The sequence below is a fragment of the Ipomoea nil genome, unplaced genomic scaffold (genome assembly GCF_001879475.1).
Source record: "Ipomoea nil cultivar Tokyo-kokei standard unplaced genomic scaffold, Asagao_1.1 scaffold3016, whole genome shotgun sequence".
In the NCBI taxonomy this organism is placed as follows: domain Eukaryota; kingdom Viridiplantae; phylum Streptophyta; class Magnoliopsida; order Solanales; family Convolvulaceae; genus Ipomoea; species Ipomoea nil.
In genome coordinates, this window is record NW_017619444.1 from 2,380,176 (window position 1) to 2,400,475 (window position 20,300).

General features: G+C 37.1%; 3 protein-coding genes across 3 annotated transcripts; all 3 read left to right on the forward strand.

Moving 5' to 3' along the window:
• The first annotated feature begins 1,305 nt into the window (after positions 1-1,305).
• On the forward strand, positions 1,306-2,082 carry LOC109163277. The gene has a single exon (XM_019312033.1). The coding sequence runs from the start codon at positions 1,306-1,308 to the stop codon at positions 2,080-2,082; it is 777 nt and encodes a 258-aa protein (XP_019167578.1).
• Positions 2,083-3,848: 1,766 nt separating this feature from the next.
• Positions 3,849-4,397, forward strand: LOC109163278 (peptidyl-prolyl cis-trans isomerase E-like). The gene is given in 1 exon segment (XM_019312034.1): positions 3,849-4,397. A coding segment is annotated over 1 exon segment (528 nt). The 5' UTR covers positions 3,849-3,869.
• Positions 4,398-12,682: 8,285 nt separating this feature from the next.
• LOC109163279 lies at positions 12,683-13,582 on the forward strand. The gene is made up of 3 exons (XM_019312035.1): positions 12,683-12,880; positions 12,979-13,073; positions 13,135-13,582. Exons 1-3 carry the CDS (start codon positions 12,683-12,685, stop codon positions 13,580-13,582), a joined length of 741 nt encoding a protein of 246 aa, XP_019167580.1.
• The last annotated feature ends 6,718 nt before the right edge of the window (positions 13,583-20,300 follow it).

A 20,300-nucleotide genomic window follows, 5' to 3' on the forward strand; every position in this document is an offset into this window, starting at 1 on the left:
TCATTCATTGATCTTGTATATATGTGCATTCATTAAATATATTAGAAACCTTTGCAACAAAAATACTTGGTTACTATTTAAAATTTTTTTTAGTAACAATTACAATGAATCTCCTATATTACATTGTATTCATATACTATGATTTACAAATTTAAATAAACAAATTCGACATTAAATTACTTATGTATGAATTTCTTATATATAATCTTGCATATTGATATAATTTCAAATATTTATTTAATTATAAACATTGGGCATTAACTCTGATGGATAGCATACTAGGTCTGGGCTACATGGACCGACCCAAGAAAGTAACTGGATCAAGGAAGCCCAAGAAAGATATACGATACGGAGCAACCCAAGAGTTTGTCAAAGATTGAGCCTGTTATTATCTCTAGTATAATAGAATTAGGTCTCGTCATGTAACTAAGACTCTCAATATGAGGCAGTCTAGAATTCTTATTCCTTGTAGGGCTCTAGGCCCAAAACATGTATAAATAGACCCTCACATAGAGGAGAAAGGGGACACACAGCAATTCACGAGCAATACTCTTCAATCCAACATTCCTATATTTTCGCCATATATTTCTCCTATATTCTCGTTATTCTAACGGTAGTGTTGGCCTGCCGTTGACTGCCCAAAAGTCAGTCTGTGGGGATCGATACGAAAAGTTTTCGTTCGTTCCTCAAACCCCTTAAAGCATGGTAACCACACGACGAAATACTGGAACTGGCCGACTGGTCACTGGACCCGTCAGAAATTCGAGAGAAACCCTCAGTCAACCCCCCTCGCAGGTACCATCCGGTCGGCAGATTCCCCTTGAGAGGGAGGCCGAACTGGGAGATCCCCGAGAAGATGAAGAGGTCCACTCGAGCGCACGCCCACCGGCCGTCGGCGTCCCACGGACCCAGCTAGTGGAGCTCCCACCCGAGATAGTGGAGGCTGCTGCACGCTTCCTAGAGGCCCTACATCACGGCCAGAACACGAGGGCAGAATCCCCAGAACCCTCTCGGATAAACGACAGCACCCAGGTTGTCGGCGCGAATCAACTACCTGAAAGAGTACAGAGATCGGCTACACCCCAGGGACACTATCGCGCGGTCTCCGTTCTCGACCGTATAGGGCCCCCTAATTAGCCGAAAACCGTCCCACAGCTTGATCTGGGAGACACCCCGATAGAAAGCCCGCAGCAAAGAACCAGACACAACCCCCAACGACGAGTTGAGGCCACCCATGCCATTGGTCCTCGCACAGAAAGGACGAGGGTAGGAGATCGCGACAGGGAAAGAATTCTGCAAGACATGATGGAGGGCAGCGGAAAAACTCCAGAACTTAGCCAAGGGAACCGAGATCAAGAGATGGCGGAACTTGCCAAGGAAGTAAAAGACCTCCAAAGGAAGGTTGAAGGTGGAAGAGACCGGCCAATCGCTCTATCTCTGTTATCTGCCAGTCCATTCTCTATGAGGATCCAAGAATATCGCGCACCAAGAGACTTCAAATGCCCGACGATGCCTACTTACGATGGAATGGAGGACCCCAGCGATCACCTGATACGCTTCCAGGCAAAGATGATGGTAATAGGGGCGGAAGACCCCATGTATTGTCGCGCCTTCTTCTCAACCCTGGGAGGGGCAGCGCAGCAATGGTTCCTATCTCTACCACCGCGGTCCATCAACCGCTTCGAAACCTTGGCCGAACAATTCCTAACCTACTTTGCGGGAAGCATGAAAACGAAGAAGCACTTCATGGATTTGACCACCATTCAACAAGGAGAAACTGAGACACTAAAGGAATTCTTAAAAAGATGGCAGAAAGAGGTACAAACAGTAGAAGACTTGAACGACCAAACGACTCTCACTTTGTTCGTGGAGGCCCTAAGATCAGGTGATCTGTTCACCAGCCTACGAAGGGAGACCCCAGAAACGTATGCACAGGCCGTCCAGCGGGCCAACAAATACGCAGAAATAGAAGAGGCTTTGCGACAAAAACGAAGGCGAGAGGCAAAAAGCCACCGCGATGAAGCAAGAGCGCGTCCAGTGGATCGATCGTCCAAATGGGAAGACAGACCCAACATCGATTGAGGGCTACCCCCCTCGAAATAAAGAAGTCCCCACCTTCGGACCCAAACCAGTGCATGAGGTTCGACCGCCCCGTCCAACGGGGAACAAACCGAGAAGACGCATTCAAGAATTTTGGCAGTTAAGTTGGAGAGACTGCAGAGGTGGATTGGTCGCCCTGACAAGTCACCCAAATTGGTCACCCCGACTGATCATCTAGGCGGACTAGTCATCAAGGTTGGTCATCCCAACACTCAGTGGTCGATGGAACTTCCCACCTCTCAGTAGTCGACTCATCCTCTCACCCCTCGATGGACAGTTCACAACCAGATCACGAAGCAGTAACCAAATTATGGTAAAACAAGCAAAGATGATCGTCAGAAGGATGAACCTGACAATATCAGGTGAAGGAAAGTCTAAAAGATGACAGGGTGTCAAGGGTAAGGGGTCTAGTGTAGGGCCTAGGGGTTATAGGAGAGAAGTCTAGTCAGTATAAAGTCTAGTGTAGAGTCTAGGAGTCATCAGGGTATAAAGCACGATTGACAAGAAGTGGTCAAAAGGAGTATGGGATAACATAAATCTGAGAACGAGAGACGTTCTCAGAAAATATTTGGCGGATGAGCATACTAGCTGAGAACGGGAGACGTTCTCAGGAAAGTCATTGGCGAAATGGCATACTAACAGAAAACGGGAGACGTTCTCAAAAATCATTCGGTGGTTGGGCATACTGGCTGAGAACGGGAGACCTTCTCAGATAATATTTGGCGGATGGGCATACTGGCTGAGAACGGGAGACGTTCTCAGGAAAGCCATTGGCAAAATGGCATACTGACAGAGAACGGGAGACGTTCTCAAAAATCGTTCGGCAGTTGGGCATACTGACAGAACGGGAGACGTTCTCAAAAGTCTTTGGTAGATAGGCATACTGACAGAAAACGGGAGACGTTCTCACAAGCCAATGACGGAGTAGCATACTGACAAAGAACGGGAGACGTTCTCAAAAATTGTTCGGCGATTGGGCATACTGACAGAACGGGAGACGTTCTCAAAAGTCTTTGGTAGATAGGCATACTGACAGAGAACGGGAGACGTTCTCACAATCCAATGACGGAGTGGCATACTGACAGAGAACGGGCGACGTTCTCAAAAAGCATTCAGCGGTTAGGCATATTGGCAGAAAACGGGCAACGTTCTCAAAAATCTTTTGGGCGTACTTGCTGAGAACGGGAGACGTTTGGCGGTAGGGCGTACTGGCTGAGAACGGGAGACGTTCTCAAAATATTTGGTGGATGTGCATACTGAATGAATGAGATGAACTTGAGAACTAGACATGTTCTCAAACATATTTGGCGGATGGGCATACTAGATGGATGGAACTGAATAAAGCTGGAAATAACATACACAAAACAAAAGGAGCAGAAAAGGAACGGGAAAGCAGAACAAGCAGAATAGAAATTGTTATTACAAAATCTAGTTGTACAAAAAAAAAAAAAAAAAAAAAAAAAAAGAACAAAATGCTACATGTCATCTGGGGGGCAACAAGAATCATCAGCTCTTAGGACCTACACTGTCCAACCACCTAAAAGACACGTCAGCATGTTAACACATCAGCCAGCACAAGAAGGTTAACGCTCGAGTCCAAATAATCATGGTCTAGAGGAATCTAAACTCTGGAACCGAAGAATCAGGAACAGATTGCAATCCAGAAGACAAACACTGTACCTTGGGCGTAGCATTAACCTGAAAAAAAAAGTAACAAATAAATAGCTTGAAAAAAAAAAGAAAGAAAGAAGATAGAGAGAGAGAAAACAATGAATCAGACAGTGCAGAAGAACACCTTGTACGTAGGTGGATTGGCGGAGGAAGTGAATGAGGCGATCTTGCACGCATCCTTGGTACCGTTTGGAGACATCAAGGATGTGAACACGCAGCTAGACCAGGCCACGCAGAAGCACCGCTTTTTCGGCTTTGTCACTTTTCTAGAGAGAGAAGATTCCTCCGCCGCCATGGACAATATGGACGGCGCCGAACTCTACGGCCGCGTCCTCACCGTTAATTACGCTCTCCAGGAGCGCATCAAGGGTGGCGAACAGGGTTGGGCTGCCCAACTTATTTGGGCGGATGCCGATACATGGTTCGAAAGACAACAATAAGAAGAGGAAATGTAGAAACTCCAAGCAGAGCATAGGGCTGCCATGGAGACTGCAGAGGAATTACACAGGAAAAAAATGGCAGAGGAGCGAGAGGGAGAGAAGGAAGATGGAGATATCAAAGTTGATCCGATGGCACAAGCTGAAGCTGAGGTTTTAAGAGAAAATAGATTTATAGATATTCGGTAACCTACGTTCAATCCGTAAGCGAAAATCCCCTTTTGGCGAGCAAAGAAATACAGACATGAGACATCTTTAGCCGCTGTGCAATGCTCAGTCTTCCATCTTTTCTTTTATTAACTTTGATTTTGTGCCTCCTGTTCTCTGTCGTTTTGTGAGATCCCTCGCTTGACCAGCAGATCATAGATTTACAGACTTTCATCTTTCTTTTCTTAGCTTTTACTTTCCTTTAGTTATGGCTTTAATTGGCATCTCTTATTATTATTATTATTATTATTATTATTATTATTATTATTATTATTATTATTATTATTATTAACAGTCCAGAGAATAATTCAAAATACTTTTCCGAGACAATGACTCTTCGAAATCTCAAGAAAGTGGAGGACTGGATGATGGATAGCATACTAGGTCTGGGCCACATGGACCGACCCAAGAAAGTAACTGGATCAAGAAAGCCCAAGAAAGATATACGATACGGAGCAACCCAAGAGTTTGTCAAGGATTGAGCCTGTTATTATCTCTAGTATAATAGAATTAGGTCTCGTCATGTAACTGAGACTCTCAATATGAGGCAGTCTAGAATTCTTATTCCTTGTAGGGCTCTAGGCCCAAAACATGTATAAATAGACCCTCACATAGAGGAGAAAGGGGACACACAGCAATTCACGAGCAATACTCATCAATCCAACATTCCTATATTTTCGCCATATATTTCTCTTATATTCTCGTTATTCTAACGGTAGTGTTGGCCTGCTGTTGACTGCCCAAAAGTCATAAAACCAACAAACTCATTCGCACAATGCGCGTGTAAACTGGTATTTATATATATGTCATTCAAATGAATATGTCCAAAAATATTTTAAATAATAGCTCAAACAATATTAATATTATCAAAACTAAATTTTAGGTGAACTTAGTAGGTTGTTGGTTCGGATATAAAATGTAAAAAATTTACATATATTATACTTTTAAAAAAAAAAAAAAAACCATTTAAACCAAACATATGTAAAAATATTTAAAATATAAGATTTAAAAATCACTCGAAATTAAACTTGTGTTAATTTTTTAACGTTAATCTAAAAAAATAAATTTGAAAAAATAAGGGGATGTTTGGTTCATGGAAAATGTTTTCCAAAGGAAAACATTTTCCTTAAAGTGGAGGAAAATGTTGTTTTTTTGTGTTTGGTTCATGGAATTCATTTTCCATTGGAAAATGAATTCTTCAAATTTGAGGAAAACAAAATCCTTGGTGAAAACAAAATCCTTGGTTGGACCAAGGATTTTGTTTTCCATGGAAGATGGGAAGAAAAAAAAAAGTGAGATGGAATGCCTATTTTACGCTTATTTGCTTTTTTTTTTTTTAATTATATTACTTTTATTAATTTGTAGGGACATATAGGTCTTTATACTCGTTATTCCTTACAATTCCAAATCTAACCAAACAATAGAATTAGTATTCTCAGTAATTCTTTTTCTACCAACCAAACAATGAAATTCATCTTCCTAGTAATTGTTTTTCCATGAAATTTTTTACTTCCCTCAAAATATTTTCCGCGAACCAAACGAGCTCTAAGTGTTAGTAAAAAGGTTTTCTAAATAGAAAACAAAGAATGAAAACTGAGAAATTAAAAAACATAAATCAAAAAACCAGTTTTCCGTTTGTAAACGGGCCTTAAGAATTTTAGAATTAGAGTTAATAATATTCAATTGGGCTAAGTGGCCCAATAAATTATTTTGCCTAGCATCTAAGCCAATCGTTATATCCTACACCACGGCGCACATAACATTGTGCGCCGCGCGCCTCCCAAAACGACGTCGTTTTGGGGTAGTGTTGGGAGGCGCGGTAGGAAGTTGCTGAGATTATGTGTATTTGTTTACAACGTTATGTGTATTTGTTCACAACGTTATGTGTATTGGTTCATACAGTTATGTGTATTTTTTATACAATTATGTACATTCTTTTTATACAATTATGTACATCCGAATCAGAAAATTTGTGTGTATTATGTTAAGAGTTGATGTGTATTATGTTAAAAGTTTATGCTTATTATGTATTATGTTAGATTATGTGTATTATCTTTTAAAAAGAGTATGTATATTTTGTTATATAATTATGTACATTCATGTATAACATTATGTGTATTCTAGTATAACATTATGTACATTCTTGAACAGCGGATTTTTTTTTAAAGAAAAAACTACTGCCATTCACTGGGGCGGGAAATTTCAAAAAAAAATAATAATTAAAACGACGTCGTTTTGCATCTGGGCGCATAGTGCAACGCGCGCCGTGGTGTAGGATATAAATTGCCCATCTAAGCCTATTTGCGGTAGTTATACACTAGACCATGGTCCATAGTGTAGTCATGGTTGTCAAATAAAATTATAGTCGAATTAAAATGATAGTTTAGTATTACTAAAATGAAAATAATGTACCAAGTGGATTATGGTCCATTGGTGTTTGATTTCTCTGTTATGTGGAAAATCTAAGGTTCAAGCTTTGGTGTAGGCTTAGATTGTATATGTGGGTGGGTATCCCTTTCTTTTGTATTATAAAATGAAACTAAAAAATGGAGCTCATTCAACGATGTATATTATTACACACGCTTTGCGCGATTAGACCAATGCCTGTATTTATAATCTTAATTGGATTTGAAATAGTTACAAGAAATAAACAACAATTATAACTAACGTAAGTAACAAGAAATAAACCACTAACTAAAGTTGAAAGAAATAGTCTTAGTGCTTATATTTTAATAAAAAAAAAAAAGATAAAGAAATTTGAAATAGTTAAATTATAACTAATGTAAGTAACAAGAAATAAACCACTAACTAAAGTTGACTATCTATTATGAAAAGAGTAATTTGATTAGAGTGAATTAATTTTTCTTAGTATGCGTTTGTTGAGGCTCGGAATTGTCTTCATCTTCTCCATCTTTAGTGAAGTTGAGTTTACTTTTTGTGAGTTTCCTTTTTGCTAGTTGTGTCGTTATTGCATCTTGTTTACTGGTAGTTGTGAATGAGAACGATTCGTGCAATGATGTTATGGTATATGATTAGATATCAACCACAAAGCCCTACTTGCTTAGTTATGGGAAAACTCATACTTTGTAAAACATTACCAATTACAAAAGCAGAGGAAACAGAAACTTACCTGAGGGAGTTGAATTGTCCACCTTGTAAGATAAATTTGGGTTATATTCATAATTTATGAACTTTATATTCACAATTTTTGAACTCTATATATATTCGCAATATTAGAATTAAATATTCATGATTTTAGATTTCAATACATAAAATTACAGAACTCAATATTCACAATTGCATAATTATATATTCAAAATTTTTGAACTCTATATTCACAATTGTAGAACTGAATATTTACTCGTTGAGATGTTTTTAATAATTTTGTTAAAAAAAAAAAAAAAAAACATTCGTTGTGAATATAGAGTTAAAAAATTATGAATATAATCGGATCCACCTTGCAAGGTGAACCCTAATCCATGGTATAACTAGGGGTGACCACGGTTCCGATTCAAACCGGAACCGTCCGTACGGTTCCGGTTCCGGTTCTTAACCGGAACCTATAAGGTTCCGGTTAAGGTTCCTATAATATTGGAACCGGAACCGCCGGTTCCGGTTCGGAACCGGACGGTTCCGGTTCCAAACCGAAAAAATAAAAAAAAATGCAAAATTATTAAATTTTACATTTTTAAAATTATTAAATTTTTTTTTTAGTTTAAGTGAAATAAATTACTTAATTTTGCTATGAATAAATTAATATAAAGACCTTATGGGAGTAGTGACCAGAGAGTATTGAAACTGATAAAGGTAATTCTTAGTCTATTAATGTTTAGAAAAATAAAGGAAACAAATGACAATGAAAAATTTATTGTCTTTTGTTTCCTTTGTTATCCTAATCATTAATGGCCTAAGAATTGCCTTTATTAGTTTCAATGCTCTCTGGTCGCTATTCTCATAAGGTCTTTGTATTAAAACATAGCAAAGTTAAACATTTTATTCCACTTAAACTTACAAGTTACAACTGTCATCTTTAAAAAAAAAAAAATTTACTCAAACTCAAGGCCTAACAATACTTAAAAACTTACAATTTACAAAAAAAAAAAAAAAAAATACCGATTAGAACCGACCGGAACCACCGGTTCCGAAACCTTAATATAAGGTTCCAGTTCCGGTTCGACCAAATACGAAACCGGAACCGTGGTCATGTCTAGGTATAACTATCGTATGGATGCATCATCATCTTCTTAGTTGTATGGGCCTAATTTTGTTTGGCCCAAACCCTCAACATTTTTTGCTTGGCTTCGAGTGAATTCCTTTGACTTTTTTTTTTTTTTTACAAGGAAGGGGGATACTCATACAAACTACACCTACAATAAAGCTCGAAACATAAACCTCCCACATAGGGAAACAATCCGATACCAGTGGACCACAAGCCACTTGGTGAATTCCTTTGACTTTAATACTTTGATTCGAAGTTCTTATTCTTTATTGCTCTAACAAAATTCAAGAGAAATTGTTCTTTGAGAATTAAAAAAATGATTACAAATACTAAAACATTAAAAAAGCATTTGAAAAAAAAAAAAAAAACGGGTGAAAATTTATAGAGCTATAGTAAATTTCGTTTGCTTTGATAGTTTGATTCGTTCATTGATCACTTAAAATGTAAAAAATTAAATCATTTTAGTACAAGAATAACTAAAAAAATTGAATATCTAAAAAATAAGCTTATGCCCAAGTGTATAGTTCATCTTATTTTATCATGAGAAAACATCGTAGGAGGTTTTTAATTTTTTTGGTAGTATATTCTTAAAATGTCAATATTTTTGTTATGCTTAAAATACTTTATATAATCAAATATCATATAGTGTATTAAACAAATCCTATACGTTCACTAATAATGCAAATGCATATATATATAGGTTGTCAATACATAATTTTTAAATGTGTGAAAACAGAGAAAAATGTTATATAAAAATAAGTCATTTTTAATTGCTCAATATAATCATAATTCTATATATTTTGATGTGGTCAATTTTATTTTTTAAAAAAAAATATATACACATAGGCAATCTATCTATACTATATATAAAAACAAAATCCTCATCTTTTAACTTTCCGCCAAAACAGTCCTATATTATTAAGATTTGTGTAATATTGTAAAATAGTGTGATACAATTCCTAATATAATACACTTTTTCTACTTTCCTATTCGTACTATAATTCTACATTAAAATTTCTATTCTAATATTGTAAAATAGTGTAATATAATTCATAATAAAATATATTATTTCCTACTTTTCTATTGGTGCTATAGTTGTACATTAAAATTCCTATTCGTAATACAATAGGACAATATTAAAACACTATTATAACACTCCGTGCGTTCCAACACTTTGAGGGACAGATAAATCTAGCAATACAAATACTAGAAATAGGAAGCAACATATATTATAATTATAATCTAAATCTATATCTATATTATATACAAAAAGAAAATTCTCATCAACTTCCCGCCAAAACAGTCCTATGTTATTAAGGGGGGTGTATTCAATCATGACTTTCATAGAGTTTTAAAGACTTTTATGAACTTTAAAAGTTTGGAGGTATTCAATTCAAACTTTTAGAGAGTCTTTAAAAGTCATGCGGTATTCAATCAAGATTTTTAAATAGTCTTTAAAAGTCGTGAGGTATTCAATTAAGAATTTTAAAGAGTCTTTAAAAGTCATGTGGTAATGTGGTATTCAAAAAGTTATGAACTTTTCTAGACTTTTTAATTTTAAGACTTTTGTAGACTTTTCTTTCTCAAATATAAATAGTTGAAATTCAACCATCAACCCCAAGATTTCAAATTTTCTTTCTAACAACTTTGAATGTTTTTTCTCTCTCTATGTAAACTCTATTTTTTCTCCCTATTTAAACTCTATAAACCTATCTAAATTCAATAAAATTATTTTTTTCTTCATTATCCTATATTTTCCTCATACCTAAACTCTACCAATTTTTCTCTCTCTCCTAAACTTTAGAATCTTCATTTTAAAAAGTTTTGAACGACTTTATGAAAGTCAATCAAAGTTTATTAAAATCTATCATTTTAAAAGTCTTTAAAACTCTACAAAAAGTCATGATTGAATACACCCCCTTAAGATTTGTGTAATATTGTAAAATAGTGTAATACATTTCCTAATAGAATACATTGTTTTTACTTTCCTATTCGTACTATAATTGTATATTAAAATTCCTATTCTAATATTGTAAAATAGTGTAATGTAATTTCTAAAATTCCTATTCTAATATTGTAAAATAGTGTAATGTAATTTCTAATAGAATATATTGTTTCCTACTTTTCGATTCGTACTATAATTGTACATTAAAATTCCTATTCGTAATACAATAGGACAATATTAAAATACTATTATAATACTTCGTACGTTCCAACACTTTGAATGGACAAATAAATCTTCTCCCAACTTCGTTTTCAAAGGCTGAATCCCCAACCCTAAGGGCTCGTTCCCACACTCCTGCTCGACAGAGTATTTGGGAGGATGTAAATCACGGTGACTCAATGGGTTCAGCGGACAGGGACCCCGCCTCGACAGAGTATTTGGGAGGATGTAAATCACGGTGACTCAATGGGTTCAGCGGACATGGCCAAATGCCAGTGCGCACAAGGAGGGACAAATAAATCTGACAATACAAATACTAGAAAGCCCTTAAAAACAAAATCCTGCTTCGTTACTTTCTCGCCCAAACAATAGAAAAGGAAAAGAATTACCAATTAATAATCTATTATCTATACTATTATTAAAAACAAAACCACCTTCCTTACTTTCTCGCCAAAACAATAGAAAAGAAAAAAATTACCAATTAATAATACTATTAATAATTAGTAAAAAAATTAGTACTAAAATAGAAAAATAAAAAAAATCAATAATTCACGAAAAATAGAAAAAGAAATGGAATTCACTAATTAATTAATACTAATAATAATTAGTAAAAAAGTTAGCAGTAAAATTAGAAAATAAAAAAGGATCTTTAATTCACTAAAAATGAAAAAATAAATGGGATTCACTGATAATACTAATAATAATCAGTAAAATAGGAAAATAAAAAGGATCATTAATTCAATAAAAATATAAAAGAAAAAATGGAAGATTGTGCATAAAAAAAGGTCATAATAAGGATACCAGTAAAAAAAAAGAAAATCATACCAAAAATTAATAATAATAATAATAATAATAATAATAATAATAATAATAATAATAATAATAATAATAACAATAACAATAACAATAACAATAACAATAACAACAACAACAACAACAACAACAACGGCAGGAAAATAGGAAAATAAAAACGAATCCTTAATTAAGTGAAAATGGAAACGGAAACGGAAGATGGCCATAATACGAATATCAGTAAAAACAGTAAAATCCTACAAAAAATTACTAATTAATAATAATAAGGATCTGAAATTAACATCATAATAATAATAATAATAATAATAATAATAACAACAACAACAACAACAACAACAACAACAACAACAACAACAACAATAATAATAATAATAATAATAATAATAATAATAATAATAATAACGATTTGAAATTCAATCAGCCATAATGTTCAGGAAAATTACTAATTAATGTAATAGATATAAATATAAGGAAGGTTGTGCCCAAAAAAAAAAAAAAAAAAAAAAAAAAAAAAAAAAAGGTAAGAATCGGTAATTCATAATTATGAATAAAATGCAGGGTGTTATTTGGCTATTAAAATTGCACTATAAATAATTCATAATTTTGAATAAAATACAGGCTATTATTTGACAATTAAAATTGCACTATAAATATTCTCAAAAGCAAATAACAATTCTATTATTGAATATTTTCTATTCTTCTCTGTTAGTCCTGCTATTTCTCCTTATTGTTTAGCAATGGAGTCTGTTTTCGTCTCTGCCTTTGAATTATCCGCCAGGACGAGGAAATGCTCTATAAGGCTCCAGTTGATGCGTTTTTATTTGTCCAGGGAATATCAATGTTTTACGGTTAACCAACAAACATTCGAGTGCTTATTCCATAACTCCCAGTTGCTTATATTGGTGTGGAATGCCGTTTGGGAATTTCTTGCCGATGATGCATAGTTTTAGCGTCGATGTGTCATGCAGAATCTAGGTATATCAAGCTCCAATCTATTTATTCAACTTTGTTATTTTCTTATCATTATTTATAAATAAACTAATTTTTTTTTTTTTTGCCTTTTAAGAGTTGATGTTATCGGATTCAAATAAGAAACAGTTCGCTCTGGTGGAGTTGGAGAAGTTGCTATCTTTGTGGGGGAAGAACCTGAGGGACTTTCCAGAAATGCCAATTGCAGACGAAAGTAACATGTGTTTGAGTGAAAACATGTTGATAGACGAAGAGTTGGCGTATGACAAGGAATCATTGAAGACGGAACATGAAACATTGGTAACACAATTGACCGACGAGCAAAAGAATGTTTACGACTCTGTGATGAATGATATTGATTCCAATGGAGGTAGATTGTTCTTTGTGTATGGTTACAGAGGAACATGCAAGACGCTCGTGTGGAGAACGATATCGTTGCTTCAAGTGGAATAACACCTTTAAACCCTAAACCCCAATTTGCTCTTACCGAGAGGTAGAACGACGCATTGCAAATTTGCTATACCATTCTCTTTGAACGAAGATTCCACGTGTAGTATATCACAAGACAGTGACCTTGCTGAGCTTATAATAAGGAGCAAATTGATAATATGGGATGAAGTACCGATGATGCACAAACACTGTTTTGTGGCTTTGGACAAAATCATGAGGGATCTATTGAGGTTTGTCATAGCGGGTAGTGCTGGAAAGAGATTTGGTGGAAAGACAGTAGTTTTTGGCGGAGATTTTAGACAGATCCTACTCGTTATTCCAAAAGCAACGAGACCAGTAGTTGTTGGAACCATTATTAATTCTTCGTGCATGTGGACAAATTGCAATGTATTAACACTCACCAAGAACTTGAGACTACGGAGCTTAGTTTCAGAGGAAGATATACGGACGGTTGATTGGTTTTCAAAATGGATTGCAGACATCAGAGATGAGATTGTAGGGGTTGTAATGACGATTCATCTGAGATCGATATTCTGGCATGGTTTCTATTGAGTGTGGACACGATCCCATAGCAACTATAGTGGAAAGCACCTTCCCAAGCTTGAGATATGACATGCTTGATGAGTTACAACTAGAAGGCCGAGTGATCTTCTTGCCTACTTTAGATGTCGTTGATCAAATTAATCAGTACATGTGCGACATGAATACTATAGATGGATGAACATATTTAAGTTTTGACTCTTTGTGTAAGGAAGAATTAGATGGTGAAAATCTCTCAAAAGTACACACTCTTGAATTCTTAAATAGTTTGAGATTGTATGGTCTTCCTAATCATTCATTGACATTAAAGGTCGGTGCACCTGTTATGTTATTGTGGAACATAGACCACTCTCTTGGTCTTTATAACGGTATGCGGCTCATCGTCACAAGATTGGAAGATCACATTGTCAAAGCAAGAATAGTTAATGGGACACATGAAGGAACCACAATTCTTATTCCCCGAATATTTCTCACTCTTTCTAATACGAGATTGCCTTTCAAGTTCCAACGTAAACAATTCTGTTTATGCTTGCAAATGCAATGACTATCAACAAAAGTTAGGGTCAAACACTAACTCACGTTGGATTATTGCTGAAAAAAAGCGGTCTTTAATCATGGTCAATTGTACGTGGCTTTCTCTCGAGTCACCCATCCTAATAGCCTGAAGGTGTTAGCTTTAGATGAGGATAGACAAGATTGTGCTGCTACTACCAATGTCGTCTACAGAGAGATTTTCAATAATGTGTAAATAGAACCGGTGATGTTATGTTCTCTGTTTTTTTTTTTCAAAGAGGGAAAATTTGCTATATATCTACACAAAATATATATCTTCTATACAAATGAATTAGGATAGCAATTGATTCTTATAACTGAGCTGCCAGAGAACGAGCACATTTGCCCAATTTATAAAAATTCTTAAAAATGATATGTATATAAAATCTCCAAAATTTTATCACCGCATGTGTACATCTACACATTAGCTATTAATTAAACAATTATTTGTTCGAATTCAAGTAAGGATAACACCAGAAAACATAATTGATCCAAAACATATCTTAAATTGCACTATATAATATTTTGATGTTATAATATATATATATATATATATATATATATATATATATATATATATATATATATATATATATATCGTTCTAAATATTTTAATATATTATAACAAATTCATTCCGTGCATCGCACGGGTAAAAATACTAGTAAGAAATAAGAAATAAAATATTAATAGTGTCAATAGAATCCATTAAAAATAACATAACTCCCTGGACTCTCCTTCCATAGAAATCCATATTTACTACCAAAAACTTTTTTTTTAAAACCAATGAAGAGACATAGAAAGAAAGATGTATACCTGACAGTTGTAATTAGATGAGCAGTGCAAAAATTGTTGTGAAAACCACCGAGAGGCGCAAAAGAGGCTGCCAAGAGTAACAAGTGAGCCTTTGATTAATCTTCACCCCCTCGGATGGGGGCGAAAACACTTCATTCAGCTCCGTAAAATCATCTCAAATCAAATGCACATTATCATAACTATTCTGTTGATCGATCGGAAAAGATAAATTGAGAAGTGGTCACTATTCCGTTGATCGATCAGAAGAGATAAATTGAAAGTAGAAAATTGTCAAAACTGAAAATGAAAATAAAGCAGAGTAGATTAATCCTTTTTTATTAGCAAACAATTCCCTGTAATAAAATTCATTGATTCAACAAACGCACCTATTCTCAACTCATTTCTTATTCATCATTCTTTTACTTCTATGTTTTCTAATTTAATTATTTATGTTTGATTTAATTATTAATGGTTCACTCAAAATATTTATGAATTCGTGTATAATTTAAATTTTATTTTAGTGATAAATATGTGTAAGCTTTGTTATGTACGCATAACGCATGAATACATGGATATAATATATTGAGTATGTATATTTGCTTGCAGTGAATTGAGGAGTACATAGTATATAGAAAAGGTAAGAATAAATATAATAAAGATTGTAGACACAGGAAATTTGAACCCAACAAATGGGCTCCTAAAATGGTTTTGGGCCAGTGTTGAGATTGATTGTTGGTTCAATTTAATTAATTGGATCATAGAAATTAATTTAATTTAATTAGCCCAATTAGATTTGATTTGGGCCATTGAATTAATTAATTAACTGGTCCAAGCCCATTTTATATTTGAATTTGAATTATAAATTATAATTATAATTTAAATATAATATTAATTTTATTATATTTGAATTAGATAATTATAATTTAATTTGAATTTGAATTAGATTATACAATAATGAACCCGGACTTGATTTTGGGCAAGGTTCATTTTCCTAATTAGTTAATTAATTAATTAGTTAACTAAAAAGGGGAGTTGGTTGAGGAATTTTGGTTAAGCTTTTGGTATAAATAGAGCCTTCATTTCATTCCAAAAGACACTTGAAAGCTGGAAGAACTTGAAGGCTTAAGGAGTTGAGAGCATTTGAAGAGCCCGAAGGCATTGAAGAACGCTTGAAGTTGAAGGCATTTTTGTTGATTTTGTAGGCAATTTGAATCCATTGAAGGTACTTTGGAGCTTTGCAGAATTGATTGTCTCGAAGATATTGAAGTTTTTTGAAGGCATTTGAGGATCTTAAAGCAGCTTGAATCCATTGCATGTGTTTTGAAACTTTGCAGGGTTGATTATTTCTAAATTCTTGACGCTCGTTGTTGGAAGTTACGCCACTTAAATCCCGGAAGCTACGCCACTTGAATCCCGGAGGCACGCGCCAATTGAATCCCGGAGGCCACGCTAATTGAATCCCGGAGGCACTTCCATAGATAACGTTAGTGAAGAATCAGAGGACTAGACAGAGATTTTGTACCTGCATTGAATTATACACACACTATACAAGGAATTTTGTGAATATATATACAAAGTTTACTTTTTTGTGTTTACAGATTTTGGCACGCCCAGTGGGACAACTCTGCCTCTCATCTCTTCACTGTTGATTCACGAGCTCTACAAGGAAGGAATCTAAATGGCATCAAGAAATCCCTCCTCCAAGATGACATATGCTCAGGCTACCCGCTCTAGGGCATCATCAGCGGTCGGTTCCGGTGATAGCCAAGGCGCAGGAGGAGCAATGACTCGAAGCCGAGTGAGGAACCTAGGGGTGCAACTCCACGAGGCCCAGGACATTGCCCGCCACATCGTCCGAAGGATTGACAGAAACTCCACTATGTCACGGAGAGCTGCACATGACAAAGGATCATCCTCTACAAAGGAAACTGTTGCTGACCAGAATCCTACAAGTGAGAGAGCTCCAAGTAACAAGAGTCCTGCGAGCCCTATTCCCTTGAATAAAACTCCAAGCAGTGGAAGTTCATCACAGTCATCACTTCTGCAGAGAACCTCACCAGAATGGAATCACATATACACAATCATGCCCGCTATGACAACGAACGCGGCTTCGGTGGAGGAACAACTCGCAAACATCACTAAATCTCTCGAGGGGATAGCTGCACTCATGCATAACCAAGAAAGGCGGATCAATGAGCTCAGCGAAAAGGTTGAAAGCGGAAGGAACGGCGAAACAAGTCGGGCTTCCGGGAAGCAGCCTCAAACCCAAGGAGATGAGATTGATGTCGAGTCCCCGCGCCATCAAAGTAGGCCAGGAATGGAAGAGACAATCTCCCGTCCACCACCCGCCGAGAAGAGTATCCCGATTTCTGAGGGCATGATACCCGTTGAGCAGTTGAATGAGTACATCATGGGAGCGATCAAGGGGAAGCTCGAGGGAGGACAATCTTCATATACTTACACTAAGCCATATACTCAGAGAATTGAAGAAATGAAAATGCCGCTGGGCTATCAACCTCCCAAGTTCCAGCAGTTTGATGGAAAAGGCAACCCGAGGCAGCACATCGCCCACTTCGTTGAAACCTGTAATGATGCAGGAACATACGGAGATCTCCTCGTCAAGCAGTTCGTCCGCTCTCTGAAGGGCACTGCCTTTGATTGGTACACAGACCTGGAGCATGGTTGCATTGATAGCTGGAATGATATGGAGCGCGAGTTTTTGACCCGCTTCTACAGCACCAGGAGGACTGTCAGCTTCTTGGAACTCACCACTACCCACCAATGGAAGGGTGAGCGTGCGGGCACTTACATCGAGAGATGGAGGGAATTGTGCCTTAACTGTAAAGAGAGGATATCACAAAGCTCCGCAATTGAAATGTGCATCCAAGGGATGCACTTCGAGCTCTCTTATATCTTGCAGGGAATCAAGCCTAGAACATTTGAAGAACTATCCAGTCGTGCTCACGACATGGAATTGAGTATTGAAGCCAATGGAGGGCTCGGCATGTCAAGTATCGCTAGCTCATCCAAGGCGCCTGTAAAACAAGAATTCAAGAAAGGGGGCAAACCCTTCACGAAACAAGAAAAGAAGGAGGCCATGAACGTAAAAACAGCACCAATGCGGGTTTTCGCCAAAGTAACTGAAAATCCCAGGCTAAGGCCATTTTCCCGCCCATCTCGGGGTACTAAAATCATTGAAGAGATGCAGCAAAAACAGTATCCGTTCTTGGACTCTGATGTGTCACCAATGTTTGATGAATTGTTAAAGCTTAAGTTGATTGAATTACCGGAGATGAAGCGCCTCGAAGAAGCTTCTAAGGCGGACGACCCCAACTATTGCAAGTATCATCGTCTCCTCGGACACCCGATTGAAAAATGCTTCGTCTTTAAAGATAAGGTGATGAGACTTGCTCGTGATGGAAAGATTGAGCTGGCTGATGCGACTGCCAGCACCAACCAAATCTCATGCGGAAGGTTCGCTCCATTAGTTGAGGAGAGTGATGAAGAGGATGGGGGCAAGCAATACAAACGCCCGCTTCCATTTATTGTGAAACAGGCTACTAAGCAACAGCCGGAGTTACCACAGGTCAATCCGGTATGCGAGAAGGATTGGGTAATTGTTACCCGTAAAAAACAAAGGAACAACGCTGGACATGTTAGATCTTTGAAGAGAATAACGAAGCAATGGGTTGAGAGAAAGCCAGCAAGGGACCTCGCCTATGACACAAAGATGCGAGGACGTCCCGGCACGTCTCGAACACCAGTTGTCCTGGCTCAATTTATGCCGAAGGCGCTTCCTCCGCACGGGACAAATATTCCTGGAACTCGCTTGAATATTAAAGAGAGACATGTTGAAGAGGAGGAATGTTCATTCCCCGTGATTGAAGGAGGTGACGAGGTTCAAATCCACAAAGCCGCGTCTTATACCGCCGAGATAACTTTTAAAGATGAGGATCTGTTGCTTGGTGGTACACCACATAATCGTCCGTTGTTTGTTGAAGGTTATGCCCGCGAGCAAAAGATTAAAAGGATTTTGATTGATCAAGGGTCGGCTGTGAACATTCTATCACTCCGAGCTATGAAAGAACTTGGCATCTCCACCGACGAGCTCTCTCAAAGCCGCTTAATGATTCAAGGATTCAATCAAGGCGGACAAAGAGCACTCGGTACCATCAGACTCGACCTCAGGATCGGAACACTAAACTCGAGTACACTATGTTATGTGATAGATGCAAGGACGTCGTACAACTTGCTGCTGGGCCGGCCTTGGATACATGAGAATGGAGTAGTTCCCTCATCCTGGCACCAATGCCTCATGTTTGAAAAAGGCGGGGTGATAGAAAAGGTAGTCGCTGATCAAACTCCCTTCATTGAAGCAGAATCATACTTTGCAGATGCAAAGTTTTACTTGAAGAAACAAGTTGTAGAGGAGGCTGAGCAAAGCAATGTTGACACACCTCTTGATCCAAAGTGGAAAGGCAAGCAAGTTGTAGACCAAGCTCATCGCGACAAGGAACTTGTTTTCCCACTCGCAAGGATTGAAACATTAAAAGCAGCAGCTCCAGCTAAACCGCTTGAAGATGAAGCTCAAGTTGGGGCAAGTCAAGCAGTGCCCGCTAAGCGCACTGGCGGCTTCGACCCTAATGCATATAAACTTCTATTCAAAGCTGGATATGATCCCAAAGAGCCACAAAAGCTGGGGAAACTCATCCCAGAAGCTGGTGGTAAAGGCAAGTCCAATCAGCAGGAGCCACATGAACGGAAAGGATTGGGTTATATTCCCCCTAAGCCAGTGCGAATATTCATAAACAGAGCCACAAGTAATTGCATCACTTCTACAGATGAGGAGGAAGGTGACAAGAAACAGTCTGTTTTTGATAGAATCGGAGATGTAGAAGTACGACAATCAGTCTTCCGTAGACTTGGGCCGAATCCCAAACCTGCTAAGAGAAAATCAGTACATGACAGAATTGGGCCTACTCAGAGTTCGAAGGAGCAGACCAACCCTCCTACTGAAATGGAACCCTCAAAAAGGCTCAGGAGTGCCGTTCCATCTCGCATGAGAAGAGAAGTTAATATCCATGTCTCGTGTGGTGAAGTTTTGAAGGTCCAACCAAGAACCATTGTACACACCCAAGTGCGAGAAAGAAGTCAAGAAAATATTGATTCAAGTTGTGAGGCAACACCAAGTCAAGATGAGATGGCATCGTCATTTCATATAACATTATACGATGAGATTCCAACCGAGGGTGAAGATGCAGAAGATGCACCTCAAGAGCTAGAAGAAGGGGTACAAGCCGCAGTGGACGAACTAAAAGAGGTGGATCTAGGAACTCCTGAAAGTCCTCGACCTATCTTCATTAGTTCACTCCTTTCCAATGAAGA